The sequence below is a fragment of the Ovis aries genome, chromosome 14, assembly GCF_016772045.2.
Source record: "Ovis aries strain OAR_USU_Benz2616 breed Rambouillet chromosome 14, ARS-UI_Ramb_v3.0, whole genome shotgun sequence".
Classification (NCBI taxonomy): domain Eukaryota; kingdom Metazoa; phylum Chordata; class Mammalia; order Artiodactyla; family Bovidae; genus Ovis; species Ovis aries.
The window spans coordinates 65,635,534-65,654,620 of record NC_056067.1 but is presented as its reverse complement, the minus strand read 5'-3'; the positions used below and the strand labels follow the sequence as shown (position 1 = coordinate 65,654,620).

The 19,087-nt window shown below is 41.5% G+C and overlaps 3 protein-coding genes across 4 annotated transcripts in view; 2 read left to right on the top strand and 1 right to left on the bottom strand.

The window, feature by feature from the left end:
• LOC101116597 (zinc finger protein 211-like) overlaps positions 1-3,972 on the top strand; it is a 44,911-nt gene extending 40,939 nt beyond the window's left edge. For both annotated transcript variants that reach the window (XM_060399189.1, XM_027978918.2), the window contains exon 3: positions 10-3,972. In XM_060399189.1, coding sequence (XP_060255172.1) covers positions 10-1,742 — 1,733 coding nt within the window. In that variant the 3' untranslated portion in view covers positions 1,743-3,972. The remainder of the gene's footprint in view (positions 1-9) is intronic.
• Positions 3,973-7,243: 3,271 nt separating this feature from the next.
• LOC105602036 (zinc finger protein 211-like) lies at positions 7,244-17,662 on the top strand. Its single transcript, XM_027978917.3, has 2 exons — positions 7,244-13,725; positions 15,175-17,662. Exons 1-2 carry the CDS (start codon positions 12,418-12,420, stop codon positions 15,226-15,228), a joined length of 1,362 nt encoding a protein of 453 aa, XP_027834718.2. The 5' UTR covers positions 7,244-12,417; the 3' UTR covers positions 15,229-17,662.
• LOC101115820 (vomeronasal type-1 receptor 1) overlaps positions 12,079-19,087 on the bottom strand; it is a 29,877-nt gene continuing 22,868 nt past the window's right edge. The window contains exon 2 of the mRNA XM_060399191.1: positions 12,079-19,087. This exon is cut by the window's right edge and continues 19,440 nt beyond it. The gene's annotated coding sequence lies outside the window, so the exon portion shown is untranslated.

Sequence of the window (19,087 nt, the reverse complement as noted above, 5' to 3'; positions counted from 1 at the left end):
TGTTTTCAGGTTCTTGGCGTGGAGTCCAGGATAAAGAGACACCATCTGAAGAAATCAAACCTGCAGGGGTGTTACAGTTTCTCACTCCCAGGGCAGGTTTGTCTCCTGAGAAGACCCAACCCTGTGCGATGTGCATCCCAGTCTTGAGAAACATTTTGCACTTGGCTGAAGAGCAAGGAACAAGTGGGGAGCAGAAAGTATACACATGTGCAGCCTGTGGGAAGGAGTTCTATTTCACTGCTAACATTCAGCAGCACCAGAAGCAGCACATTAGAGAGAATCTTTTCCTATGTAATACTGAGAGACCCTCATTTTTAAAGACATGCACGGTTCACCCAGCAGGGAATTTCTCTACCTACATGGAGATTGGGAATGACTTCATGACCAGCATGGGAGTTCAGCCACAGGCCACTAATACTGGGAAGAAATTGAACAACAATAAGGAGTGTGAGGTTGTTTTTCACAGTGGAGAAAGTCATCACAGCTTGGGAGAAGGTAAGATAGCTTCCAGCCACACAGACATTCTTGTAGAGAATGAAAGAGTCCTCATGAATGAGGCATCTTGTGAGGTAAACAAATGTGAGAAAGCTGGCACCGAAAGAAGTAACCTCATTCAGCATGTGCAAGTTCACACTGGAGAAAAGTCTTACAAATGCAGCCAATGTGAAGAATTTTTTAGCCACAAATCCCAAATCCTTTCACATCAGAGCTTTAATTGTGGAGGAATGCTATATGACTGCAGTGAATGTGGGAAATCCTTTAGCCGAAGGAAATACCTCATTTCCCATAGGAGAATCCACACTGGAGAAAAGCCTTATGAATGCAAGGAGTGTCATAAATCCTTTAGACGAAAGGGGAACTTAATTGAACACCAGAGAGTTCACACTAGAGAAAAACCTTATCAGTGCAAACAGTGTGGAAAATTTTTTGCCCGCAAATCCATTTTCCTTGCACATGAGAGAATTCACACTGGAGAAAACCCTTATGAGTGCAACAAATGTGGGAAAGCTCTTACTACTATCTCTAGTTTCTATTATCATCTGAGAGTTCACACGGGAGAACGGCCTTATGAGTGCAATGAATGTGGGAAATCTTTCACTACTTTGTCAACTCTATCTAATCATCAGAGAGTTCACAGTGGAGAAAGACCTTTTAAGTGTAGTGAATGTGAAAAATTTTTTAGCCGAAAGGAACATCTCAGTGCCCATATGAATGTTCACACTGGAGAAAAGCCTTATGAGTGCAATAAATGTGGGAAATCTTTTACAAGTAGGTCAAACCTTTGTAATCATTGGAGAGTTCACATTGGAGAAAGGCCTTTTAAGTGCAGCGAATGTGGGAAATGTTTTACTAGTAGCTCAAGCTTCCTTCGTCATCAGCGAGTTCACACTGGAGAAAGGCCTTACGAGTGCAGTGAATGTGGAAAATCATTTGTTGCTTCAAGTGGCCTCCGGTATCATCAGAGAGTTCACAATGGAGAAAGACCTTATGAATGCAGTGAATGTGGGAAAAATTTTACTGCTAGGTCGACCCTTCGTGATCATCAAAGAGTTCACACCGGAGAAAGGCCTTATAAGTGCAGTGAATGTGGGAAGTATTTTACTAGTAGGTCGAGCCTTCTTCGTCATCAGAGAGTTCACACAGAAGAAAGGCCTTATGAGTGCAGTCAATGTGGGCGATCTTTTACTACTCAGACATACCTCTATGATCATCACAGAGTTCACATTGGAAAAGGCCTATGAGTGCAGTGAATGTCGGGAAAACCTTTAAGAAAAGACAGTTCCTCCTCATCCATTGGAAAATCCACATTGGATAAAAGCCTTTTGAGTGCAAGGAATGTGTTAAATTTTTCACCTGTTGGTGCCACTTGATTGAACATCAGAATTCACACTAGAGAAAGGGCTTTGTGAATATTGCAAATATTGCTGACAGTGATGTTGAATAAGTTTGAGGTGGTAACAGCATGAAGGACCTGTGCGGCAAATAGACTCTTTCTGAAGAGTAAACTGAGGCACAGACTGTATCATTTGTTAGTGATCTCCTTGGAATGAATAGGCATCTGGGATTCAATGCCAGGTTGCCAGGATTAGAATGTAGGGAATCTGGTCAATTCTCTCCTGCTCCCCCCCTCTTCCACCCCCGACATACCAGGTTTGAAGACTGAAAGAACACTTTGTTCATTGTGACCCCCCACCATAGGAGCCCAGCTTATATCCCAGTCTCATGCTGATTGGACAGGATTGTCTTCTCTGCCATCCAGCATTGATGCCTTACATGTGAATGACCACATTATCTACCCAACTAAACCAGTGCTTTGGTTCAATAATCATTATTTCCATTTGTGAAAGAAGGGGTGTCTAGGTCAGAGATTTAGAGGGACTTACACAGGGGCTCACTACTGCCGCACCTTTCATGAGAGTAGTTGCTCTATACTGCAAGGCTCCTCTTCTGCCCCTTCGAGCAGGGACTCCATTTCCTGTGTCCTGATCATAAGCTACACAGACCTGAAGCCTGGATTAGCCCCAGGGACTCCAGCTTCATTTCCACCCATGCACATCTTTCACTAACAGCCTCCCACTTGGAAGGTTCTCAGGGACAGTGGCATTAAGCCAGGGACTCTGGACTGGCTCATTGGTATTGCCCTAGGTTTGGAACTGGCTCCACCACCATAAGTAGTGATTGGTTTCCAAGGTCCTATCTACCTTCTTTGTTTAGCCACCTCAAGATGTCCTTGTTGCCCTGTTATATGGTTGACCACTCATTGTTCTGGGCAGTGGGAAAGACACTGAAGGCCTGAGAATGTCCAGTGTGTCCCTCACATGGCGTGGTCTCCAGGATTCTTTTTCCTTTACCCATATTCTCACTTTTCCTCCCACCCCTCCAGAAAAATGTAGCTCAGAAGAATGATGGTTGTTTATTAGTATGAACTTGCCCTCCCTCCCTGATCAGCCTAACTTAAACACTAGCCCTGAATGCAGACTGACCTCTTCATGAAAACTAAAACGTCTGTATTAAAAAATCATTATGATTTGAATTGCCTTTTTTTCTCAGGACTTTTTTCCCCTTCACTGTGCTGTGTGGCTGTGGGATCTTAGTTTCCCTGTCCAGGAATCTAAAGTGTGCCCCATGATATGGACATGTGGAATCTGAGCCACTAGACTGCTGGGGAATCCCCTTTCACTGGATTCTTAATGTTTGTTTTTCATGTGTCTGTTTTTCACCTGTGTGTTCTATTTGGGAAAATTTCTATTCATATTTTGGTCTACTTTTGCTTTCTGAGATTTGTGTTTTCTCTTTTTTTGACAAGAAGGAAAGCAAAGAAACATCAAAGAGATCTGTTAGATTTCACTCATTTAGCAGTAATGTGAGTGACTTTTTTCCTGCATGGAATCGTAATTCATAGTACTGAAAGTATATGTTCTAAAAGTTTTTACTATGGGTAATGTAATGGCCACATGCATTATACATGTTTTCAATAAATCTGCTTTATTCACATTTGTTACCTTAGTCTTAAGGCCAGACATTTAATTGCACAGTAAATCAAGTCCTGTTTTGTAGTGTTTGCCAGTTTCTTTGGTGTTAATATTCCCATCCTTGCCAGTGTCAAATTGTGAAAATAATGTCACTGAAATGGAGTTGAAAAGAATTGCCAGTAGCCTACCATGTTACAGCTTTTCCTCCCTTACAGGTCCAGTATCTGGAAAATGTTGTAGGAATGTAGCTAATAAATCATACTAGAATGATTATTGATAGATTTTGCTAAATTGTTTAAAAAATCATGTACTGGCTGTAGAGTTCGTTTAAATTTTATGTGTTTAAGATGTACATTGGACATACTTATGTACACCCTCCAAACCAGTTTCCTCTTGCCATTTTAAATTTGCCTTCAACATTATCATTACTGATGCAAGAGTATAGTCTACTTTAGTAATGACTATTTTCAAATATATATATATATATATATAAATGGAATAACTGATGGACTCTTTCTGTATCTTATACCATTTATCATATTTATACACTTGATCACTTTTTGTGTGTGTGTGTGTCATGATTTACCTAGTCGTTCTTAAGTTTTATAATCTCAGGTATCATGTTTTTCAATACGTAACTTCTTGGAATGCATTTCTAAAATGAAGCTTTTTCATAACTCCAGTAACTAACACAAGAAAGGATTCTAAATATCAGTGTATATCAGCACAGCCTGGGACACAGTGTGACTGAGTTTGAATGCTCACACCCTTTGACACAGGCTCTATCTACAAACTCACGTAGCATACAACGAAGGAGGTATGACACAAGTGAGACCTTGTTGGAGAAATACAGTGGGACGTGCTGACCCCGCACAGCAGGTGTGGGTACAGAATTCACAAACACTCCAGGGAGATTTGGGGCCCAGACATGTGATACAGACGCCCCACATTGTGGTGCATGGGCCACACACACACACACAGTTCTTGTGGATCCCGTGTGATAAGGTGAGTGCAGACAGCTTGCAAAGAACAAGTTCTGACGTCACCACAAGTTTGATGATGCACTGATGGTGTTTAGTTGAGGGACTGGGTCACAAGTGTTATACAGGTGAAGATTCACACCTGTGACCAGCTTTGTTTCACAAGAACTTGGGGTTGGGTTTTACAGGTATTATGGGAGGTGTCATTCTTCAGCCCTTAGCATTTGGACTAGTTTGTCAAGGATGGGTCCCCAGAAGATGTTGGCACTTTCCTTCTGGTTATCTTGATAATTAATCATTTGGTGATTTACATTTTTCTGCTGGGAAGGAGGAGCAGTGGGGTGATGAGTGAAGTGGTTAGGAAGAACAGCTGTTGCAGAACAAGAAGACCTTAGGATTAAGAGGGAAGACCAGTCCTGTGTGTAGGATATAGTTGATTAAGACTGGTTGGGCCAGGGGATGTTCAGAGAGCTAAAGAACAGCTTATTTGGATGGCCTGATTATACATTGGTATTTTTCACCAAGTTGGGCACAATCACAAACCACAGGCAAGAAAGCCTTTTCTGGGGGTACCAAAAGTAGTGCTCTCCCCCTTGTCCACCCGCTCAGGCCTGCTCAATATCTCTTCTATATTCAGGGTCCTGGCTGACTCCCTCCACCCCCCACCCTCAGACTAGGAAGAAAAATGAATAACAGGTTCCCTTGCTGTTTTTTTGAGGGGCCCTGTCTGATGTTTTTAGTGTCCCTGGCCAAAGGTTACAAAATGACTTTTTCCCCTGGCTGCGCAAAGGCACTTCCTGGATGTTATTTTTTTGGACCAGTGCTTGAACCCAGACACATGGTGGGAAACACCGAGTCCGAATTACTGAACCACCAGGGAATTCCCCAAAATAGCTTTAACACTTCAGGCTGCATGCCTTTCAGAAGCATTAGGATAATATTCATTTGCTTCCAGTTTCCACTGGATGTCAACTTGGGTTGACTTTTAGGTGTTTGAGACCATTTGCAAACACTTCAGTGATCAATGTCATTAAAGACAAATGTTCTTAAGCCCTTCCTCCTGCCCTGGATCCTCTGCCTGCCTAAGGATTGAGCACCTCTGTCACAACAGGTAGTTTTTCAGCTCTCCTACTTCAGTGGTTTTCCCTTTCATTTTTCCAGTGTTGTTGTTCAGTTGCTCAGTCGTGTCCAACTCTGCAACCCCATGGACTGCAGCACGCCAGGCTTCCCTGTCCTTCACCATCTGCCAGAGCTTGCTTAAGTCCACTGAGTCGGTGATGCCATCCAACCGTCTCATCCTCTCATCCCCTTATCCTCCTGCCTTCAATCTTTCTCAGCATCAGTCTTTTCTAATTAGTTGATTCTTCACATCAGGTGGCCAAAGTATTGGAGCTTCAGCATCAGTCCTTCTAATGAATATTTAGGATGGACTGGTGGATTTCCTTGCAGTCGAAGGGACTCTCAAGAGTTTTTTCCAACACCACAGCTCAAAAGCATCAGTTCTTTGATGTTCAACCTTCTTTATGGTCCAACTCTCACATCCATACATGACTACTGGAAAAACCATAGCTTTGACTAACTTGCTCCACAGCATGTGGGGTTAGTTCCCTGATCATGGATTGAACCAGTGTCCCCTGAATTGTAAGACAGATTCTTAATCACTGGGCCATCAGGCAAGTCCTAAAGTGGGTTTCTTGAAAACATATGGTTAAGTTCTGCTTCTGGATCCATCCTGAAATCTCTCTTTTAATTGATGTACTGAGACTATCCATGTTTAGTATATTGGTGTATACTTGGATTAATGTTGAATTAATACTGTACTGATAGTATACTTGGATTAATATCTAACATATTTGTTGCTTACTATTTTCTAAAATTGCCCTTGTTCTCCCCCCCCCCCCCCCCCCATTCTCATTTTTTGGCTGTGCTGGATCTTGGTTGCTGCCTGGACTTTTTCTGCTTGCAGAGAGAACAGACTACTCTAGTGGTGCAGGCTTCTTATTGCTGTGGCTTCCCTTGTTGTGAAGCTTGGGTTCTATGGTGCACTGACTTCAGCAGTTGCTGCTTGGGGGCTCTAAAGCACAGGCTCAATAGTTGTGGTGCACGGACTTGGTTGCTCTGTGGCATGTGGGATCTTCTGGGATCAAGGATTGAACTCATGTCTCCTGCATTGATGGGCAGATTCTTTACCACTGAGCCACCAGGGAAAAAAACCCTGCCCTTATTCTCTGTTCCTTTGTTAATGTACCACTCTCTTTTTTGTGGTGTTAATCAGGTGGTTGTATGATTTAATTTTCTCTCCTTTGTTAGCTTATCAGCTCTATTTGCTTCCATTTTTTAATTTAATTGTGCTAAAATTTGCATTATATATTTATAAATGATTTAAGAGTGCTTCCTTATGCTATATGGTTTCATGGGTAGTTTGAAAAAATATCTATTTCTATATAATACAGAGATACAATACATATATATATACACGTATGATCCTGTGTTTTTTTTTTTTATTGAAAAGTATTCATGTATAAGTGGACCCAAGTATTTTAGAACCTGTGTTCCAGGTTTACCTGTACTGAATTACGCTTACATGTTGAATCTTTAAATGAACACCACCACCACCAATCAGATACAGACAAAGGATTAGTGATCGCCAGATCAGGGTAAGGAGGGTAGGTGAAATGAGTGAAGGATGTCAGAAGTTACACACTTCTCGTTTATAAGGTAAATCCTGAGGATGAAGTGCACAGCCTAGTGACTCTCGTTAACAAGACTCTGTTTTATATTTAGAAATTTCCTGAGAGCATTGCTGGTGGTCTGGTTAAGAATCTGCCTGCCAACGCAGGAGCAGGGGTTCGCTCCCTGGTGCAAGCAGATCCCATACGCTGTGGAGCAACCAAGTACATGTGCTGCAACTGCGGAGCCTGCCTGTTGCAACTGCTGAAGCATTCCTGCCTTAGAGCCTGTGCTCTGCAACAAGAGAAGACACTGCAGTAAGAAGCCCACGAATTTCAACTAGAGAGGAGCCCCTGCTTGCCGAAACTAGAGAAAGCCTGAGATCAGCAATGACGAACAAGAGCAGCCATAAATAAACAAAGAAGAGAAAAAAGAAATTGCCAAAGGAGTAGATCATGAAAGTTCTCCTCACACGTATCACAGGTCCAGGAAGTGTGTTCCTGGTAAAAACCACTGACAGAGGAGTGAAGCCTTTCACCTTCAGCCACCTCCAGTCCTGTCCTGCGCTTGGTGAGATCAGATGCTTCTCAGTTTTACCCCAGCTAATTTCCAGAACACAGTCCTGTGGAGTGGTTCTTTCACATGTCAGAATTAATGGCTGGATCCAACATTTTTAAAGTTTTCCCTGTTTTTCCTCCTAAGAATTGTGTAACTTCAGCTCTTACATTTTGACCTTTGATATATTTTGAATGCCTTTTTGTATATGGTATTAGGTAGGACTCTAACTTCATTCTTGTACGTGTGGCTATTCAGTTTTTACAACACTATTTGTTGACGACTCTGTTGAATAGTAATGGTCTTCTTGTCAGTAATTATTGGATCATATATTATGAGGGTTCATCTTTATAATCTGAAGTCAATTTCACTGGAGTAGATAACTGTCTTTATGCTATTAGCATGCTGTTTTGGTTCCTATAACTTTTAATATGGTGTGAAATAAACGCTAGGTGCCTTTCATGAATCCCACATGGTCATGATATGTATAATGTTTGGTCATGATATGTATAATTTTTATGGTCATGTTTGCATAATTTTTGAATCAGTTTACTGATGCTTTGTGATTTTGCTTTTATGTTCATTAGAGATATTGGTGTATATTTTTTCTGCATGTTTTGGTTTGGTATTAGGGTAGTGTTGGCCTCACAGAATTAGTTAGGAAGCAGTCTTTCTGTTTCTGTCTTCTGAAAGGAATTGTAGAGAATTGTATATCATCCTAAAATGTTTGTCATATTTCACCAGTTAACCAATCTGGGCAAGTTGCATTCTTACCGGGGTCCAGCCCCAGCAGGATCCAGGGATACCCTCAGGATGAACAGTGTTGGCGTCAGGAAAGAGAGAGAGAGAGAAAGAAAGAATGTTGCAGTATAAGGAAGTAAAGGAGAGGAAGAGGTTGATATTCCTTGGTTTACACAGAAAGCCAATAAAGCCCCTGCACGGGACTTGCTCTGGTCACGAAGGCCTCAGGCGCCCTCTGGGTGGGGTGAAGGCGCAGCGCACCTTCTCGAGAGGGTCTTAGAAGCCTGGGCAGGAAAGTGAACTCAGAGGGCCTCTGTGCTCCAGGGGATCAACCTGAAAAAGAGAAAAAGAGAAAAAATGACACAGGGAGACCAAGCTTCGGTGAGCAAGGCCTGTCACTTGTTTTCAGAGGGAGCTTTTATACCCTGAGTTGTACATTGAGCAAAGTGAAAAATGCAGATTCAGCGCAACATTCCATCAGTATTAACTTTTATCGATACTGGGTTTCTTCCTGCATACCGTTTCATAAACAAGGGTCTTATTTTTTGTACATTATCTTCTGGCCCAGAGGCCTGTTGACACTTTATGACCCCTTTTTGATAAAGGTTGGTCAGCCAGAACACTTAACTTTCCCTTGAAATGTTTTTTTCTTAAATTCCTTAGCCTGCATCACCCTTAAAGTACAGAGTTACATTTTTATGGAACAAAGGTTCAGTGGGTTATAGCAAAGAAAGAACTTATTAACTCAAAGTCTAATGTTGCTAATGCTAAGGCTATTACTTGTTTTTTCTACATCTTAATATATGCACTCCAAGGAAAACAATGGATAAGGAATGTGGGAACTTGGCAGCAAGCATTGGCTCAACAATGTTGCAAGAGTCTGAATAAACCTGCCAAGTAAGCTAGAATGCTAACAGGGAGTTTGAATTGAAATACTCCTTTCATGCCCAGGAGATTTATCAACTAGAGCCCTAAGTTTATTTTTTCCAGAGAAAGGTGGTCAGGGATAGCCCCCTGTTAATGTCAGAAGAGTTGGTGAAAGGCATAAAATAGTAAGACAGACAGATTCTGGTTTTGAGGGTAGATGCTTGAGCAGGTCCAGGGGGTCCCTCGAGTCCTGATCTGCCTTGCTCATCAGGTCTCTTCCACATAACCTTGTCATGGGTGGGATCTCCCGTGCTGGCTCCTGGCACAATCTGTTTTGGAAGATTACTCCTTATTGATTCAGTTACCTTAACAGATGTGTACCTATTTAGATTGTGTATTGTTGTGTGGGTTTTGGTAGACTGTATTTTTCAAAAAACTGGTCCATTTCATTTAGGTTATCACATTTATGGTCTTTGAGATACCTGTATATTTCATTATACCATTTAATGTCCATTCCGTGTAGTGGTTTTTCCTCTTTAATTCTTTCTCTTTGTCTCTCTCTTTTTTCTTTTGGGTGTACCTCCAGGCATGTGAGATGTTTGTTTCCAAACCAGGGATCAAACTGTTCCCTGCAGTGGAAGTACAGGGACTACCATTGGAATACTGGGGAAGTCCTTTTTTTATTTTTGATATTTGTAATTTATGTCCTGTCTTGTTTTTGTGATTACCCTAATGAGAATATTTTTTATTTTATTGGTCATTTTAAGGAACCAGCTTACTTTGTTTGTCTTTGTTATTTTTCTTTGTTGATTTCTTAAATGATGTCTTTTCTTCCTCCTTTGGATTCAATTTTCTCTTTTTTTCTAGTTTCCTAAGGTGATTGCCTTTAGATCTTATTTTTTTCTAATATATGCATTCAGTACTATATGTTGCGGTATAACCATTGCATTCACTGCATACACGTATTTTGAGAAGTGTTGTATTTATTTCAAGATACTTAAAAACTTACCTTGAGATTTCTTGTTTGCTCCATGTTTTATTTGGGTTGTTTGATTTTTCACTGTTGTGTGATTTTTCAGCTATCTTTCTGTTACTGGTTCTAGTGTGATTCCACCATGATCTGAGAACAGACATTGTCTGGTTTTTGTTGTTTCAGATTTGGTAAGGTGTTTTTTTCTGGCCCAGGATGTGCTCTGTTTTATAAATTTTCCATGTCAGCATGTCAGCTTAAGACTACTCTGCTGTTAGATGGAGTAGACGTGTAGTCTGTAGGTGTCCAGATACCCAGTTGACTATGCTGGGTCTCCATTGCTGATCAGGCTTTTCTCCAGTTGCAGCGACTGGGGGCTACTCGGCAGTTATGATACACAGACTTCTGGTTTGGTGGCTTTTTTTTTTTTTTTTTTTTTGAGCACAGGCTCTCAAGCATTTGGTCTTCAGTAGTTGTGGCTCCTGGGCTCTAGAGCAGAGTGTCAGTAGTTGTGGCACATGGACTTAGTTGCCCTGCTGCATGTGCGATCTTCCTGTGCCAGGGAATAAACCCATTTGTCCTACATTGGCAGGCTGATTCTTTACCACTGAGCCACCTGGGAAGCCTCTGGTTAGATATTAATATAGTTACTAACATTTTTATTTTGAATTGTTAATCTCTCTCTAACATTACATGCATGTTTTTATTTAAGTGGGATTTTTGTTTTTAAATTTTATTTATTTAAATATGTTTTTAGTCCAGGCTGGGTCTTCATTATGGTGCACAGGCTCTGGAGTGTGCAGAGTCGTTAATTGTGGCCTACAGGCTTAGTTACTGTGGCATGTGGGACCCTGACCATGGATTGAACCAGTGTCTCCTGTGTTGCACTTCGAATAGTTAACCACTGGGCCACCAGGAAAGTCCTGTAGTATGTTTCTCAGAGACAACATATCGCTGAATCCTGTTTCTGGATCCACCCTGATGATCTTTCTCTTAATTGGTACACTGAGACGATCGATGTTTAGTATATTGATACAGTTTGATAAATATCTAATATATTTATCATTTTATAAAATTATCCTTGTTCTTTGTTCCTGTGTTAGTCTACCATTCTTTCTTTTTTGGTATAAGTAGAGCGTTTTGCATGATTTTGTTTTCTTTCCTTTGTTAACTTGCCACCATTTGCTTCTCTTCATTGTTTTATTTAGTTGTGCTAAAGCTTGTGTTATGTTTTCAGAATTGATTTAAGACCACTTCTATATAACTTATATGACTTTATGGATAGTTTGATATATTTCCATCTTGTAATGTCTTAGTTCCTTGACTAGGGATCAAACCTGGGCCCCTGGCAGTGAAAGTGTGATGTCATAACTGCTGGCCTACCAAGTAATTCCTTCATAATTAAAAAAATAATAATAACGGAAGTTCCATGGTTGCTTAGTTGAACACGACTCCAGGCTTTCATTGCCATGGACCAGTTTGAACAAGGTATTATCTGTTAGATCTGAAAAGATATTTTTCTGAATGAGTCATGCAAATGGAAACCTTGTATGTAAAAAAAAAGTTCAGTATCACACGTGGTCAGAAAATGCCAATCAAAATGACAATGAGACACCATGTCACACCTGTTCTAATGTCTGTTATGAAAAAGACAAGAAATGAAACCCCTTGTGCACTCTTGGGAGATGTGTACATTGTTGCCATCACTATGGAGTAGATCATGGAGAATCCTTACAACATTAGATAAGGAACTACAGTATGATCCAGCAATTCCAACTCTGTGTATTTATCCACAGGGAGTGAAATCATCGTATCAAAAAGGTATCTGTACCCCATGTTTATTGTTGCATTTTTAACACTATCCAAGTGATAGAAACAAGATGAATGTTCACTGATGGATGAATGGATAACAAACATCTGGAATATATGGAATATTATTCAGCCCTAAAAACGAAGGCCGTTTTGCCATTTGCAACATGTGTGTTTGCTTTACTATTTCTTGAACACCAGCTACCTGTTCCACTCAGATTTTCAGATATACAGGATGTACGGTATACTTCTGCACAGGTCACCAGAGGATGTGGTCCTATAAAAGCCATTGGCAGAGGAGTGAATTATACAGCATGCCTTTCACCTTGGGTCACATCCAGTCACGTGTCCTATGCTTGGTGAGAGCAGCTACTTCCTCAATAGACTTCAACTTCATATCCTGAACACGATTCCATGGGCTGCTTCTTTCATGCACCAAACGTACAATTGTGATGGTGTCATTCACTCCAATAAAGTCAACCGGATACTTCACCATCACTTGTTTTTTTCAGGTTCTTGGCGTGGAGTCCAGGATAAAGAGACACCATCTGAAGAAATCAAACCTGCAGGGGTGTTACAGTTTCTCACTCCCAGGGCAGGTTTGTCTCCTGAGAAGACCCAACCCTGTGCGATGTGCATCCCAGTCTTGAGAAATACTCTGTACTTGGCTGAAGAGCAAGGAACAAGTGGGGAGCAGAAAGTATACACATGTGCAGCCTGTGGGAAAGAATTCTATTTTACTGTACACATTCAACAGCACCAAAAGCAGCATGTTAGAGAGAATCGTTTCCTATGTAATACTGAGAGACCCTCATTTTTGAAGACCTGCACAGTTCACCCAGCGGGGAATTTCTTTACCTACATGGAGATTGGGAATGACCTCATGGCCAACATGGAAGTTCAGTCACAGGCCACTAATACTGGGAAGAAACTGAACAACAGTATGGAGTGTGAGGTGGTTTTTCACAGTGGAGAAGGTCATCACAGCTTGGGAGAAGGTAAGATAGTTTCCAGTCACACAGACATTCTTGTAGAGGATGAGAGAGTCCTCATTACTGAGGCATTTTGTGCGGTAAACAAATGTGAGAAAGCTGGCACCCAAAGAAGTAACCTCATTGAGCATGTGCAAGTTCACACTGGAGAAAGCCTTACAAATGCAGCCAGTGTGGAAAATTTTTTGCCTGTAAATCCAGTTGCCTTGCACATCAGAGAGTTCGCACTGGAGAAAGGCCTTATGAGTGCCCTGAATGTGGGAAATCTCTTGCTAATAGGTCGAACCTCTCATCACCTGAGACTTCACAGTAGAGAAAAGCCTTATAAGTGCAATGAATGTGGGAAATCTTTTCCTGCTAGGTCAAGCCTTTGTCATCATCAGAGAGTTCACACTGGAGGAAAGCCTTGTGAGTACAGTGAATGTGGTAAATTGTTCAGCTGGAATGAACATCTCAGAGACCATAAGAAATTCACTCTGGAGAAAAGCCTTTTGGGTGCAATAAATGTGAGAAATCTTTCATTAGTATCTCCAGTCTTTGTCATCATCAGAGAGTTCACGCTGAAGAAAGGTCTTACGAGTGCAATAAATGTTGGAAATCTTTTACCAGTAGGTCCGGACTTCGTTATCATCAGAGAGTTCACACTGGAGAAAGGCCTTATGAGTGCAGTGAGTATGCAAAATCATTCACAACTCAGTCAACCCTTTCTAAGCATCAGAGAATTCACAGTAAAGAAAGACCTTTTAAGTGCAGTGCATGTGGCAAGTTTTTTAGTCAAAAGGTACATTTTAGGGCCCATATGAATGTTCACACTGGAGAAAAGCCTTATGAGCGCAATAAATGTGGGAAATCGTTTACAAGTAGGTCAAAACCTTTGTAATGATCGGAGAGTTCACAGTAGAGAAAGGCCTTACGAGTGCAGGTAATGTGGAAAATCTTTTGTTGCTTCAGGTGGCCTCCAGTATCATCAGAGAGTTCACAATGGAGAAAGACCTTATGAGTGCAATGAATGTGGGAAAAATTTTACAGCTAGGTCGACCCTTCGTTATCATCAGAGAGTTCACACTGGAGAAAGGCCTTAAAAGTGCAGTGAATGTGGGAAGTATTTTTCTAATAGCTCGAGCCTTTGTCACCATAGAGTCCACCCTGGAGAAAGACCTTATAAGTGCACTGAATGTGGCCGATCTTTTCCTACTCAAACACATCTCTATGATCATCACAGAATTCACACTGGAAAAGGCCTATGAGTGCAGTGAATGTGGGAAAACTGTTAAGCAAAACAGTGCTTCTTCACCCATTGGAAAGTTCATACTAGAGAAGAGCCTTGTGAGTGCCAGGAATATGTTTTATCTTTCACCCGAAGGTGCTACATGATTAAATATCAGCGAGGTCACACTGGAGAAATGGCTTTATGAATATTGCAAATATTTCTGGCAGTGATGTTGAAGTTTGAGGTGGTAACAGTGGGAAGAACCTCTGGAGCAAATGGACCCTTTTTAGAGAGGAAACTGAGGCACAGAGATACTGGATCACCTGTTTGTGATCTCCTTAGGATGGATAGGGATCTGGGATTCCATGCCAGGTTGCCTGGTGTAGTTTTCGGTGAGTCTGCTCACTGTTCACCCCAGGTTTGGGGACTTGAAGAACATCTTGTCCACCCTGACCCTTCTGCCACCCTGCCACACACACATACACACACATGCACCACCCCATGAGCCCTGCTTATACCCCAGCCTCATGCAGTGATTGGTTTCCAAGATCCTGTCCATCTTCTTTATATACCACCTCAAGATGTCCCTGTTGCCCTGTTTCATGGTTGACCTGTTGACTGTTTGGGGCAGTGTGAGGCACACTGAAGGCCTGAGAATGTCCAGTATGGCCCTCATATGGCATGGTCTCCAAGGCTCTTTTCCTTTACCGCTTTAACCATCGCCTATCTTCTCCCACCCCTCCAGAGAAATGTGACTCATGATTATATGTAAGAACTTATCCTCCTTCCCTGGGTCCACACTTGATTAACCTAGCATAAAAGCTAACACTGAAATCAGGGTTGATTCTTCCCATGAAGACTAAAACCTCTATATTAAAAAATCATGATTTAATTGCATTTTTCTCAGGATTGTTTTCTTGACTGCCACGTGCCTACGGAATCCACCTGTCCAGAAATCTAAGCTGTGCCCTGTGATGTGGACGTGTGGAATCCTCACCACTAGACTACTGGCATGTTCCCTACTCAGGACTCTTGATGTTCAGTTTTTGTTTTTCCTGTGTCTGTTGTTCACCTGTGTGTTCTGTTCAGTAAAATTTCAATTCATATTTTTGCCTATCTTTGTCTTCTGAGATTTGGCTATTTTCTCTTATTTGACAAGAAGGAAAGCAAAGAAACAACAAAGGTATCTGTTAAATTTCACCAATAATACGAGTGACTTTTTTCCTGCATGGAATTATAGTTCGGAATATTGGGAGTTTGTTCTCAGTGTTTATATGATCTGCAGTGTAACTGCCACGTATATCATATGTTTGATAAGTCTGCTTTCTTAACATGCTACCTATTCTTAAGTTCAGACATTTAATTACACTGCAATTAAATCAATCCCTGTTCTGTAGTGTTTGCTAATTTCCCTGGTGTAAATGTTCATACCATTACCAGTGTCAATTGTGAACATGATGTCACTGAAATGGAGTTGGGAAGCACTGCCAGTAGTTCACCACTGTATGGGTTTTCCCCCTTACAGTCCCAGTAGCCGGGAAATAGGAATGTAGCTAGTAAACCATAGTAAAATGATTATGGACAGTTTTTGCTAAGTTGTTTTCTAAGTAGTTTATTGAGTGTATATTTGATTTAAGTTTTACATATTTAGAATGTACATTTAGACATACTTGTGTACATCCTTCAAACCAGTTTCCTTCTGCCGTTTAAAATTCATCTTCCACATTGTAATCACTGGTGCAAGAGTATGTTCTATTTTAGTAATGACTATTTTCAAATATATGTACAAATGGAATGACTGTGTTGGACCCTTCCTGTATCTTATATCACTCATCCCATTAATACACATTGTTTGTGTTTGTGTATCATGATTTGGGGAAACAGTGTCAGACTTTATTTTGGGGGGCTCCAAAATCACTGTAGATGGTGATGGCAGCCATGAAATTAAAAGACACTTACTCCTTGGAAGAAAAGTTATGACCAACCTAGATAGCATATTGAAAAGCAGAGACATTACTTTGCCAACAAAGGTCCGTCTAGTCAAGGCTATGGTTTTTCCAGTGGTCATGTATGGATGTGAGAGTTGGACTGTGAAGAAGGCTGAGCGCCAAAGAATTGATGCTTTTGAGCTGTGGTGTTGGAGAAGACTCTTGAGAGCCCCTTGGACTGAAGGAGATCAGCCCTGGGATTCTTTGGAAGGAATGATGCTGAAGCTGAAACTCCAGTACTTTGGCCACCTCATGCAAAGAGTTGACTCATTGAAAAGACTCTGATGCTGGGAGGGATTGGGGGCAGGAGGAGAAGGGGACGACCGAGGATGAGATGGCTGGATGGCATCACTGACGTGATGGACGTGAGTCTGAGTGAACTCCGGGAGTTGGTGATGGACAGGGAGGCCTGGCGTGCTGCGATTCATGGGGTCACAGAGTCGGACACGACTGAGCAACTGAACTGAACTGAAGTAGAAGTTGGCTAGGGTGTGGAGGATTTGGAACACTAGCAGTATTGCTGGTGGAAATGTAAAATGGTGGAGCTGCTATGGAAAATGGTATGACAAAATCTTAAAAAATTAAACACAGATTTAACATATAACTCAACAATTTCACTTTTAAGCATATACCCAAAACATTTTAAAGCAAGGGCATGAAGATACATTTGTACAGCCATGTTCATGGCAGCGTTACTCACCATAGCCACAGGTCAAAACAACCCAAATGTCCATCAACCACTGAATGGATAAACAGGTGTTGCATACATACACTGGAATATTATTCAACTTTTTTTTTTCAAGTCGCAGAACACATGTATTTACATTAATTCAAATGTCCAAAGTACAATATAGTGGTATCTCTTTAACAGTTCATATAATTTAAGACTTATACACACACAAGCATATAGACACATATTAGTCTCCTAGAACAAAGGCTGAAGAAGTTATTCAGACATTTTGGCATTGACACGTACATATTTATGGCAACAAATAATGATGGCTTTAAACTTTCAGTAAGATCTTTTGTACATGAATAGGAGATGTACAGAATGGAAAGAAGATAGCCAAACAAATGTGCCTTTACTATACTATTTATCTAACACCATATGTAATGTAAAAAGGAAGGAAATTTTGATACCTGCCACAACATGGGTGAATCCTGTGAACAACATAAACGTACTTTATACTTAAAGAATGTGCTTAGAGATGGCTAAAGCAGCAAATTTATGTATATCTTTAAAAAATAGTAAAGGTGAGCTAATTCTGCCCACAGGATTAACACTTCAGGAAATGATATTGGTGTAAATAAAGTGATGAGTTTTTTTAAATTTCATTGCTTCTTACCTGCCTTTTAAGCATTTAAGAAAATGTGATATTTAATAAAAAACATGCTTGGTCCTTTGCATATCTACCAGTTTTGCATCTGCAGAGTCAAGCAACCATGGATCAAAAATATTAAAAAATCCCAGAAAGTTCCAGAAAGCAAGACTGTTATCTTCTGTGGGTTTTGGAACCAATTTCAATCAATTATTAAGTGCCTGGATAGCCTTAAGTCCATCCAGTTCTAAATTTGAAATTTCCTGAGAAAGCTGAGGCCCCTCTGTTCATGATTGGGTCCAGGCTGCTGCACGAGCCTGGCTGGCCTTTCCCTCTTTTACAGGGAGTTTATATGAGTCTGCTGAGACTTAAAAAAGGAGCAGCTACATTTTCCACCAGTATTTCCATTCCAGCCATGGCTCTTTACTTATTACTGCTTTCCCCTCTGGCAGATTCTTCTTGTACCAGAGTATTCCTCCCCACTACACGTTCAATTTAGTTCTGCCCTTCAGCACGTCCCTCTTCAGGATCCATCTGACAGTAAAACCTGCTCTCCCAATCTGAGCACAAGGCTTGATTCTGGTCCAGGCCTCAGGGTCCCTCCCCAAAACTCCAGACCTGCAATCCAGTTGCTTATGTGCCACCTCCACTTTGGGGCATCTCAGAATCCCCATATCCAAAATCCAACTCCTAATCTTCCCTGAATCCTGCTTCTCCCCCCAAATTACCCATCTCCATTCTCCTGGATGTTTGGGCAAAAAATCTGAGTGGTTATTTACTTCGATCATTAAGATCCATCAAGAACCTGCATTAATCTCCAGGCTATTGCCACTTCTAGAACTGTCCACCGCCAGAACTGTCCTCCTGTGCCCTCTCACTGGTTTTCTCCCCTCCACTTTCATCATGCCTTGTCCTGCCCAGTCTGCTCGCCCTGAGCAACATCTTAAATACTTTGAAAACCATGGCTCAGATTCCGTGTTGTCTTCCAACGTCCATGATTTCCAGAGGCCCCCGACTGAAGACCCAGCTGCTTGGACTGCCAAAGTGTGCCTTCTTTCACCCTGCTTCCTGCAGACACAAGAGGGAACCCAGATTTCCAGAATGGTCTTGACTCAAGTGTGCCTCCAAGGCTTTGAATATGTGTGTCCCATGGCTCAGAGGTTAAAGCATCTGCCTCCAATGTGGGAGACCCGGGTTTGATCCCTGGGTCGGGAAGATCCCCTGGAGAAGGAAACGGTAACCCACTCCAGTATTCTTGCCTAGAGAATCCCATGGACAGAGAAGCCTGGTAGGCTACAGTCCACGGGGTCGCAAAGAGTCAGACACGAATGAGCGACTTCACTTTTCACTTTCCACTTTCTGCCTGTAACACTCCACCACATCTCATCATTCCCTGTCAGAACTGGGGACCCTATATTTATAACTGCCCCGCTGTTCTGGAAACAGGAGCATGCACTGCTATAGCCTGAGCTGCAGACCCTTCGTTTTTAAGTAGGGTTAAGGTTGAGGGTCT